Source organism: Lipotes vexillifer, unplaced genomic scaffold (genome assembly GCF_000442215.2).
Source record: "Lipotes vexillifer unplaced genomic scaffold, Lipotes_vexillifer_v1.1 scaffold306, whole genome shotgun sequence".
Classification (NCBI taxonomy): domain Eukaryota; kingdom Metazoa; phylum Chordata; class Mammalia; order Artiodactyla; family Lipotidae; genus Lipotes; species Lipotes vexillifer.
In genome coordinates this window covers 2,799,722-2,811,749 of record NW_006789814.1, presented here as the reverse complement: position 1 = coordinate 2,811,749, position 12,028 = coordinate 2,799,722, and the positions used below count along the sequence as shown (strand labels likewise).

The window sequence follows — 12,028 nt, the reverse complement described above, 5'->3', positions numbered from 1 at the left end:
GCCATAAACAGCTAGTGCCCACCCCAATGCTTGGGCACAGAACAGCCCATTCCCTGAGGGAGCTCGCCGGCTGGTGGGGGAGATAGCCATAGAGCCAGTGACTGTGGTATGACAAGTGCTGGGATCACTGTAGGTTCAGGGCTCTGTGGGAACCCTTCTTGGAAGCCCTCTGGGGGAGGCAACCAGAGCCGAGTTGTCAAGGATGAGCAGGAGCCACTGTGTGGACATGGCCCTGGGGTCTGTGGAGTGTCAAGGTGGGGCTGGTGGTTATGGGACACAAGGCTGGAGGTGGAACAGGTCTTGGGCCTCCTCTGATACAGAGGGCCACCAACCGTTGCGGGGCACCTGGGACTAAAGGGTTTCCCAGGACGTGGGACTTTCAGTGCTAAAACTGGGAAAGTCCTGGGCAGCCAGTACTAATTGGTCACTCTACCAGTGACAAGTGACAGTTCCTAATACACTGTTGCCCTGACCTAGGGCAGTGTGGGTAGAGAGGAGAGATTAAGATATTTAAACGAATTTAGAATTGACAGTTTTGGGAGGGGGGCACACAAAGCATCTGGGAACCCTCTTCCTTTTTTTTTTTTCTAAATAGACTTTACTGTTAAGAACAGTTTGAGATTTACAGAACAATTGAGAAGATAGTACAGAGAGCTGGAAACCCTTTTTGAACCACATTATTCATAACATTCCCGGCTTTCAAACTGTAAAGGAATCTTGCTGTAAGACAGGGTTTTACTTTTGCTAAATAATGGAAAGCTGTGTACTGTGGTCTCTGTCTACTGAATGGAGTTAGTGATTTAGTTGAGGCAGATTGAAATAGTAAGAGGTCATTTGCTACACATCATGGGTAGTTTATTGCCCAGACTAGTGGCAAGGCTGTGACATTGACAAGCGGAAACCTTGGCTGATGGAATTGCCTGATTGCTACTGAAGCATCACTTTCACTAGGGACTGCGAGTCCACAAACTGCTAGAACTTTCTTGGTGTTGGGTTGTGTTGTTGCCTTAATTCTAATCGCCTTTGTGTATGGGTCAAGATTCTTGGTTTTAAGTGACAGAAGCCCAGCTGGAATTGCCTTAAGCCCCAAATGGAAGTGATTGGCTCTTGCCACTGAACAGGCTGTCCTAGCTAAGCCATGGCTGAGTCTCAGTGTTCAGATGAAGCTATCTGTATGTGCTTCTTTCCAGTTCTTGTCTCCGCTTTCTTCTGGGTTGGTGTCATTCTCAGCATGCTGCAGGCTTACATCATATCAGCTTAGCAACCCCTGGGAAAAAGAGAGCTTCTTTTCTTAGTACTGCCAGCAGAAGTCCAGAAATGAGCACCATTGAACCAGCCTGGGGTCTCATGCCCGCCTCTGAGCTAGTCACTGTGACAGGGGGGCATGGGTTACTCTAAGTGGCCCTTCCCTGGAGTCAGGGTGGCATCAGCTCCTTCCAAGCTAGTGGACAGAGAATGAGAGAAAGGGATGGTTCAGCGTAGGAAAATTAGGGAGAAGAGGAATGTATACCCAGCAGGCAGACGTTCACCTACTCTTGGTATATTCAACTTTTGCCTAAGATAGCACTGGTTATTTTAGAGCTTGGGGTACAATATCGCCAGATTCATTTTCTTAGAGTATCATATTCATCGTTTCACTCATAGTGAGTCCGAGGCATCCATTATGTCAAGTCTAAAGTTCCCCCAGGTCATCAGAGCGCTCCAGACTGTTCCCACCCATCTAAGCTTGGGAGCACAGATGAAGACCCTCTAACCGCAGCTGGGGAGCCAGGAGCATCCTTGGTAGGCAGACACCCATTTACATGGAGACATAAAGGATGAGTGGTTGTTACAGGCAGTAGAGGGCAGGCTGGAAGGGGGGATGCTGCAGGCAGAGGAAACAGCGTTTGAGAAGCCTGCAGGAGAGATACATAGGGCAAGGGGGTGTGCAGGGCCTGAGAGCAGAGCCATGAGGTGGGAGAGGTCACAGAGCCTAGGTCCCACTGGGCCTTGTAAATCCTGTTGAGGAATTTGGACACTAGGCTGAGAACAGTGGGGAGCCGTGTGCTGTGGTCTGGCCGAAGTTTGGAGAATGGATTGGAGGAGCGTCCCCTCAGGGGCTGCTTCTGTCTTACAGTATGTGAGGGTAGTGCCTGCAGTAACCCAGGAGTGTTTCTTGTGCCATTTCACATTGATGGTCCTTTTCTCACTCACTGTTGCACACACCTCACCTGTCTGCATCTGTGCTCTCTCCAGATGCCTAACTGTATCCTTAAAATACCAATTCTTGGGAATTCCCTGGCAGTCCAGTGGTTAGGACTCAGCACTTTCACTGTGGTGGCCCGGGTTCAATCTCTGGTCCGGGAACTAAGATCCCACAGGCTGCGTGGCATGGCCACAAAAAACAGAACAAAACAAAAAAAACCTAAACAATTCTTTCATAAAAATTGCCCTGGTGACTTAAGCCAACAAGAAGTTTTACCGTCATCTGCAACTTCTCCTGCTCTTGCTCCCACCGTCTCACTCAACATGTTATTATAAGGTCTTCTCACCACCAAAGAGTTAGACCAGCTGGTGGGTGCTCTTGCTCCCACCGTCTCACTCAACATGTTATTATAAGGTCTTCTCACCACCAAAGAGTTAGACCAGCTGGTGGGTTAGACCAGCTGGTGGGTGCTCTGGGCTCTTCAAGCTTTATCCCACCTGTGAGTTAGATCCCCAGGAAGCTGGCCAGGGTTCCTCAGGCATGACCTTTCGCTATCAGAAATGGTCTTACTTGAATATACGTTTGTTTCCTTCTCCCAAATTTGAACGTAAGTTTTGTGAGGACAGAGGCCTGGGTGGCTTGTTCATGTGGAAATTGTCAGATGCCAGTACAGGGCCTAGCACGCAGTAAAAATCAACAAGAATTCGTCATAGGATGAACGAAGGAGGCGAGTTCTGGCCTGACTTTTCTTAACAGCAGTTTGCTCTTGCCAGTTTGGGCACCGCACCTGTGCCAGAGCTGTAACTTTTTCTAGGGCTGAAAGCCCTGCTACGGCAATCTTGCCATGATTGCTGGCTCCCCGGCACCTCAGCATCTCAGTCCTGGCCTCACACGCTGGCCCAGTTTGACATCTTTCAGGGGTGATTCATCAGGAGAAGCACTGCCTTTAACACCTTTTGCTAGTCTTCTAGTCCGCTTCCACCCTGCCGGGAGCTTCTCCTTGTCCTGCTGGCCAGAGGGCTGGATCCTGACCAGATGGAGATTTTCAGGACACAGAGTAGGACCCTCTGGGAGGTGTATTCCCTGGTGCTGAGGAGGCCACACAGACACAGGCTCCGTGTCCCCTTACCCCAGACATTGTTATTTGGGGCGTGTGCTTTGGGGGAGTGGATTTCCAGCCCCACTAGGCCCTATCCTTCCTCACACTCTAGCTTGTGCATGTTTCAGTATCTTCCAATGGGAGCATCCTAAGAGACATGATACAAGTCATAAAACTTGTATGAATTTGAATTTAGTATGTCTGTCTCTGAAGTGGACATAATTATTATTAACTGTAATGGTTTAACTTGTGAAATAAGTGAGTCTCTTGAGAAAGCAGAGTCTGTGGAGGAAGGATTTGTTTACAGTCCGTAGTCCTTGGTGATGAGCCTCTAATGTGTTGGTTGCACGCTGGTAACAGGCTGCAGTTTTTCTGTCTCCAGGCGCTTCAAACTCCTAAGCTTGTCTCTCAAAGTAAGTTTGCTCATGTGCAAGAGTCTGAAATTGGGATTCTACATTCTGCAGAACTTCCTCTGGAGATATGATAATGCCGGCTCTCTTCCAGTAAAGTGGAATAAGGGTCAGTGATAAGCACTTATCTTGAGATCTGATACGTGTTGTCTTGCCTTTTCAGTTTGTTTATTTGGTTGTCTTGTGTGCTAGGCATTCATAACTTCATGGAAATGCTTGGCTAATAAAAGTGTTTAACTCATTGTTTGCATCTTTTGTACTATAATGGTTACAAGCAAGGGGTTACTGCCTGGGTGCCCTGTCCTTGTGTTGGGACTCTGGGTGGGTCCTAGCCTCCCAGAGCCTCAGCTCCCCAGATTATCAGCCCTGCAGGATTGTTGTAAGGGTTTAATGAGTGAACACATCTGAAGCATTCAGAACAGGGCCTGGCAATAGGAGACTGCAACTGTTTTTATATATATATATTTTTAATTAATTAATTTATTTATCTTTGGCTGCGTTGGGTTTTCATTGCTACCTGCAGGCTTTCTCTAGTTGCAACAAGCGAGGGCTACTCTTCGCTGTGGTGCGCGGGCTTCTCATTGCAGTGACCTCTCTTTGTCGTGGAGCATGGACTCTAGGCTTGCTCTAGGCTCTAGAGCGCAGGCTTAGTAGTTGTGGCGCACAGGCTTAGTTGCTCTGCGGCATGTGGGATCTTCCTGGACCAGGGCTTGAACCCATGTCCCCTGCATTGGCAGGCGGGCTCCCAACCACTGCACCACCAGGGAAGCCCAGGAGGCTGCAACTGTTTTTATGATGATGATGGTAAAAAATGTACACACATAGAGTTTGAGAGAAAATGTTATCGTTGTAGCATTTACTATCATTGTAAGAGAAAAATCTGTCACTGTCCTTGGAATCTTATCTAGATAGGGAACACAGCTTTGCACATAGAGATGGCTGTTGTTAGCTTGTTGATCATCTGAACAATTAGGAACTAATGCCCAGGAACTGCTGTGCCGTCCTTTCAGTGGTGTACTACGTAGTCACTACTGATGCTTGAGAATAGTTGCCAATAACAAAAATGCTTTTAATTTAGCCAGAGATGGGAAGAAAGATGGGCATGGTAATGGACATACAGCATGAGCTCAACTATGTTAATATCCATAGCAAAGAAAAAGACCCAAGGAAATAGATTGCAACTCCAGCCGTGGACATCTCGGCAGTGGCATGATTGACAATTGCCGTTTCTCTTTTTTGTTGTTGTTGAGGTTTCCATCCTTTCTAAAATGAGTGTTACGTTTAAGACCAGAAAGTTATTAAACTATATTAGTATCTCTGAGGTAGTTGAATTACTTGATCTTCCAAAGCCCTGGAATTAGATGCAGCATTAAAATATTAATCTTTAATCCATTCAGCTTTCTTTCTTTTCTCCCCCCATTACATTTAAGCAAACATATATTGAGGGTCTCTTCCAAAAAGATTACCTAAAACAGTGTGCTAGGGCATCGTGAGGGCAAAAAGATGAGCCAGTGCAGTGGGAATTTAGAGCTTGAGATCTAGCGGGTGTTTCCATCTACCAACAACAAACATTTAGAAAATGAGTATTTTAAAACACTTCCATTTACAACAGCATCAAAAAACCCATCAAAAACCTAGGAATAAATCTCACAAAAGATGTGCAAGCCCCCTATCTAGCAAACCTTGAAGGAAATGTAAATGTCATCATGTTACACTCTCCAAAAATGTCAGTTCTCTCTGTATTTAGCTATAGCTTTAGGGCAGTCTTAAAGGAAATCTTAGCAGGTATTTTTATGGAAATTGAGAAGGTGATTTTAAAATATATATGGAAATTCAAAGGTCCAAGAATAGCCAATATAATAATTTAAAAAAAAACAGAAGGAAAGAAGTTGGAAGACTTACATTATCACATTGCAAGATTTATTATAAAGCTGCAGTGATCAGACAGCATGGTGTTGGCACAAAGGTAAACAAATAGATCAGTGGAACTAGAGCATCCAGAAAGAGTCCCATGCGTGGCCACCTGATTAATAGCAATGGCGACATCGGTGTGCTTTGGAGAAATGAGGACCTTTTCAGTAAATGATGCTGAATCAACTAGATAGCCATATGGAAGAAATGAATTTTGGTCAGTATCTTACACCATACACAAAAACGAGTTTCAAATGTACTCTAAGTCAAAATGTGAAAGGTAAAATAGTAACTTTTTAAAAGAAGAAAACAGCATTTCTTCATGACCTTGGGGTAGGTAAGGATGTCTTAAGGTTGATACAAAAAACACTCTGCAAGGGAAGATTGATAAACTGCGCCGCATTAAAATTAGGAACTTTTGCTCATCGAAAGACCACTGTAAAGAGAGTGAAAAGGCAAGCCACATTCAGAGAAAATGTTTGCCATAGGTATATCCAGTAAAGGATTTGTATTCAGAATGCATAAACTCCATCAAATTAATAAGAAAAAAAGGTTCCCTACCTAGAAAAAATGGGCAAAAAACTTGCACAGACACCTCAAAAAAGTAGATATTTAAATGGCTCTGAACATGTGAAAAGGCACCCAACTTCATGCGTGGTCATGCGGTGAAACCCTGGCGCGGCATCACCACATGCCAGCAGATGGTGCCACTGAGAAAGGCAGAGCGCAGCAAGCCCTGCCGAGGTGGGGGATTGGCTGGAGCCCTCCGAGCCAGCCTCTGCCCTTTGGCTGCAGATGAGCTGCTGAGTGAGCGTCCCTCAGTTCCTGTCCTGGCCTGTGCCGTGCTAGTGATGTGCACGGCCCCAGGTTACTGCGAGTATGAGGGTCACAGGAAGGCCCGCACACAGGGCCAGGCATGTAGGCCATGCCCCGCACATGGGAGCGCCTAGAATCTTCTTTTCAAGACTTAACACCCTTCCCTTCCCCTGGGTTTGTCTGTAAGGGCCTCCTCATAGTTACTAGAATTTTTTTGAGGGGTTATTTAGTGAAGGCAATGATAACAGTAATAGCTGGCACTTGTGTCATCCATGGGAACTGCCAGGTTAGTTATCTACCTTTTTACTTGTTTGTTCCTAACGACACTATGATAGGTAGGTACTAAAGTATTTAGGTGCTTTTGCCTCTCCTATTTTACAGGTGAGATAACTGAGGTACAGAGATTAAGTAACTTGCTTGGCACCACCCAGCTAATACCAAACGTTCCACTTCCTGCTCTGGTTTCTCTGGACCTTCCCATAACTCCTGCAGTGAAGTCCTCTTTTCATGACTGTTTGGATCCAGCCTGATCTCTCCTTCCTACCTTCTTGGAATATTCTTTGTATAATTTAATAATGATTTTAATAACAGTCCCCCTCAAAACAACCACCTTACAATAATAGTAGTAGCAGCTAGCCCTGCATCCGTTGAGCGCTTACTGTGTGCCAGGCACCATGCTCAGCTCTTTCTATGTGGTATCACATCAAATCTCTGGAACAGTCCAGCAAGGAGGCCTTGATGGTTGTAGAAGCTGAGGCCCAGAGAGGTGAAGTGCCTTGTCCAAGGCACTTATAGGAAGAGACAGGGCCAGGAATCAAGCCCAGGTCTGTCTATTGGACTCCAAATGTTTGAACTCTTCACTACCGCTCTGTTCCACTACTTGCTGTGTTTGGTATTTGGCCCCTTGACTATGTTTGGTCTTGTATGCTCTGATCTACCTCATATTCATGGAGATGGTCCCCCACCCTTCCCCCATTCAGCATTTATTTAGCACCTACTGTGTTCCAGACATTCTGGAGTCTTTTGGGGTCACCAAGATCAATAAGATGATGTTCCTGACCTTGAGGAGCTCAGGTCTAGTAAAGGAGGCAGATCATTGCCAGTCAGGGTGGTCTGTGCAGCAGCAAATGCATATGGGTACAGAGGTGCCAGAGAGAAGGCTTCACCAAGAGATGCCTGAGCTGGGTTTTGACATATGAGTAAGAGTTTGCTGGTTAGTCAGGGCAGCAAGGGTATTCCAGGCAGAAAGCACAGTGAATAGAAGTCAGGGCTGATTGTCAAGATTTTAACCTCTCCTATCCCTATTGGGGGTCTTCAAAGCAGACTCACTTACCCAGGCTGCTGCCTCCTGGGCCAGGAGTGTGATAGTGAGGTGATAATGCATGTTGTCCTCTACGCAGAAGGAAACACCAGAGTGGGGAGAATCCGCCTCTTCCCATGTTGCCAACAACGCCTGTCACAGCAGGTGGGGGGCGTACTGTTCACTACATGGGCAGTGTCACTGACGGCCATGGCATGAGTGATGCCGTGGCTCTGAAACGAGAGTGGGAGCTCCTTCAAAATGCAGATTTGGGGCCCTGCACCCAGGGCTCAGATTCTGGGAGTCCGGGGTCAGAAGCCAGAATCTGCAACTTAAGCAGGTGATTCTGATGCAGGAGGCCTGTGAACCACAATTTGAAAAACTCTGCCCTTTGAGCCTTTTGAGGAAGAGGCACTCGAGGCAAGATGGAGATGTAGATTCATGAGTGGGTCCCCTGGATTCATCCCAGGGTGGGTCAGTGCTGTGGAGTCACCTAATCACAGGGGACCACTGGCCTCAACCCCCCACACACATGGCCCTGCTGGTGGATTTGGGCACAGGTGCTGGAGAGTTCTGTTTTGGGAGAGCTATGCTAGTTACTGCATGTTAAAAGTTGCATGTAATTTTAATTAATTAGATTAACTAAATGATTAAAAAAATGATTATAGTATGTCTTTAGACAAACAGCACAAGCACTAATAACTAAAACCCCCTAAAGCAGCAGATGGCCCCTGTGGTTCCATTTGCAAGATTCTGCCTCTTTACATCCTACCCATTTTTAGAGATCTTCAATGGTATGACCTATCTAGTCTTTCCCTGCCTTTCTCTCGCCAGTCCCCCACCCCCAAACTGAAGGTGGCCAGAAAAGAAGTCAGGAAGTGAATATTCCTGAGTCACTCCCTCTTGCTGCCCTCCTTTCCTTCCCAAGCTGTGACAGCTGAAGTTGCCTCAGTCTGCCAGCCCTGGAGACACTCTCTTAAAACCGTGCCAGGTGGCGCTCCAGGGGCATCGGCCAGGCTGCTCGTCCCCACACTGCTCAGGAGTGGCCTCTGCGATTCTTTGGCTTTTGCCCTCACCAGCAGCAGAGGGCCGTGAGGACTAGGCCGGGCCCGCCTGTCCCTGCACATTCAGGTGGATGAAGTATTGAATACATGGCCATCGCCTCTCAAACCCACTTAACTTTACTCTGTACACAGCAAATAAGAGCTGTGCCCTTGAACTGCAAGCCACCTGCTTCATCTGAGCCATCAGTTCTGTGCTTCATGGGGGAATAAGGGCATTCCAAGGGTGATCATGATGGCACCTGATTTGTGCTCCAGCCACTGGCTCTGGGACCACCCTTCCTGCTGTGTCTCCACGTCTGATCTCTACATCAGCCAGGCAGCGGGTCTTAGGTTTTTGGCACTGAACCGTGTGTCTCCACTTGCTCTGCCAGCGTCAGAATCACCCAGGAGAGTGAAAAAGGCCGATGCCTGGTCTTCCCTCAGTGCCGCTAAATCTGAGTCTCCAGTGGGCTCTGTGGCCCCGCTTTGTCCAGCTCTCCAGGTCATTCTCTTGCACACACTGGAGTTTGAGGATGGTTGTCTTCAAAAGCTTGACAGTCTTGCCTCAGTTTGGGTTGGTGTGTCCGTGGTTATTTAACACTTTGAAGCATTGTCTGCCATTTTTCTCAGGTGGTGAGTTATGTCTCCTCTAAATGGAAATTGTGCTAACAACTGTGTCTGTAAAAAGCACAGCCAAATTGTCCCTAAAATGTTGCTAATGGTCATTGAGCTTGGCTTACATTTCAACTGGTAACCTTTAGTTCTCTTTTCTTTTCCTTTCTCTCAGATATCTGTACCACGTTTTGACCAAAAACACCACTGTCACAGAACAGAACAGGAACCTGCTGGTGGAGACCATCCGATCCATCACCGAGATTCTGATCTGGGGGGATCAGAATGACAGCTCTGTATTTGAGTAAGGGTTTCTGGTTTTTTGTTTTTTGATTCTTCTTCTTCCTTTGAATATTTTTCTAAATGTGTACCATGAGTCATTCCTGATGATGCCAGGTTTTGATGCCAATTTGGTCCTGCACAGATATCTGTCTCTCTCCCTCTCTCCCTCTCTCTCTCTCTCTCTCCCTCTCTCTCTCTCTCTCTGTCTCTCTAAAATGTCCTTGAAACACTGTAAAAATGCCTGCTGAAAATGGGAAAGTTATGGAAAACAGTGTCCCTAGAAAAATTTGAAAATATCATGGATAATTTTCCAAGTAATGTCTGATTATCTCCCCCAAAGGAAGGAGAAAATGTCTTGAGTAGTTAGATTCTAAGTGAACTGAAAAGACCCTTCCCCGGGTGGAGACACTAAGGGCTAACATTGATTGTGTTTACTGATGGGTGGCCACAGTGCTGAGCTCTTGATGAGATAATCCTTCTAAGTCTCCCATTAACCCGAGGGTAGAGGACCATCACCATCCCCATCCCCTTCCCCATCTTCATCCCCATGCCCATCCTTATCCTCATCCCCACCCCTTTTTATGCTCAAGGTCAAACGGCTCACACCTAGAGCCCATGGAGGGATTTCTCCTCACTCTCATACTTCCTAGGTGAAGAGTCTCAGGCCCGCCTCAGTTTGCTCATCTTTAAGTGAGAGAGAGCAAATTCCCTGCCCAGTGCCTGTTACAGAGTTAGGCACTCAAGAAATGTTAGCAAATGATCATTTTAAAAGGTGTCCCTATTGGGACTTCCCTGGTGGCGCAGTGGTTAAGAATCGCCTGCCAGTGCAGGGGACACAGGTTCGAGCCCTGGTCCGGGAAGATACCACATGCCACGGAGCCACTAAGCCCGTGCACCACAACTACTGAACCTGCTCTCTGGAGCCTGTGAGCCACAACTACTGAGCCTGTGTGCCACAACTACTGAAGCCCGCGCGCCTAGAGCCCATGCACCGCAACAAAGAGTAGCCCCCACTCGCCGCAGCTAGAGAAAGCCCGCATGCCGCAATGAAGACCCAGTGCAGCCAAAAATAAAATATAAATAACTAAATAAATTTATATATAAAAAAAAGGTGTCCCTATTTGACAGTTAAAAAGCAAAGACCGTAACCCATGAACTACTTTCCTCAACAGACCTGTCCCAGCATCTGAGTGCAGAAGGATTAGGGTTATGACAACCACCAAACACAGATTTTATTTTTATATAAAATAATCTCAATTATAAGTGTTGAGGCCACTTCAGAAACACATTTAAAACAAATACAGGTGTTCCATTTCCAACCTGGCTTCTTATTAGATATTCTGATATTCTGGATAGCTCTATATTTTCATCAGTGAGGTTAGCTAATATGGAGCTACTTGTGGAAAATGCAAATTGTTTAAAATGCAGACCTGTGACACTGGCTGAGTTCCCCAAGGGAAAACATGAGTAATAAATAGGTGTTGCTCATAAGCGGGACTAGTTGCCTTTCAGGATCCGTGGGGAATTTACTATTTGTTGGTTGCTTGGTATCTGTTTATGGAAATGAGAAAGACCCTTGGGTTAAAGATTAGAAACCACTTCACCTTTACTAGAATGGCCGAGTCCATCCGACATCTTAGAAAAACTACCGAGCTCTTAGATGCCCAGTTATTCTTAAATCACTGCCCCACAGAGGCCCCAAGAGAGCTTGTTTTTAATCCATTTTTAAGTTTGGGGATAATTTTAGATTTAGATTGTACAGAAAGTTCCCATTTACCCCTCACGCCGTTTCCCTGTTAATATCTTATATGACTAGAGTGCACTTCTTAAAACATCACCATTACGTCAACTCCAGACTTGATTTGGAATTTACCAGTTTTTCCATTAACATCCTCTTTCTGCTCCAGGATCCCAATCCAGGCACCCACAGTCATTTTAGTTGTCATGTCTCCCCAGTGTCCTGTGGTCTGTGACAGTTTTTTAGTCTTCTCTTGTTTTTTATGACCTTGATAGTTTTGAGAAGTACTGACCAGCTGTCCTGTAGAATGTCCCCCAATCTGGGTTTCTCTCCCAATTAGCCTGGGAATTTTGGGGAAGAGTGTCACAGAGGGGAAGTGTCCTTCCCATCCCAGAATGTCACCGTTCCTAATATCCACATGATTCCTGGAGAGGTTAACCTGATCACTTGGCTCAGGTAGTGTCTGCCAGGGTTTTTTACTTTAAAGTTAATCTTTCCCTCTCCCCTACAGTAGTCTCCAAAAGGGAGTTGCTAAGTTCAGCCCACCTGGACCTTGGGGGCGTGGGAATTAAGCTCCACCTTCTTAAAGGGGGGAGTATCTACATACACTGTTTGAAATTCTTCGTGGAAGA

The 12,028-nt window shown here is 46.3% G+C and overlaps 1 protein-coding gene across 1 annotated transcript in view; it reads left to right on the top strand.

The window, feature by feature from the left end:
• Positions 1-12,028, top strand: part of CLEC16A (C-type lectin domain containing 16A) — a 208,136-nt gene that overhangs the window by 2,984 nt on the left and 193,124 nt on the right. Inside the window, exon 2 of the mRNA XM_007462829.1 lies at positions 9,552-9,680. Coding sequence (XP_007462891.1) covers positions 9,552-9,680 — 129 coding nt within the window. The remainder of the gene's footprint in view (positions 1-9,551; positions 9,681-12,028) is intronic.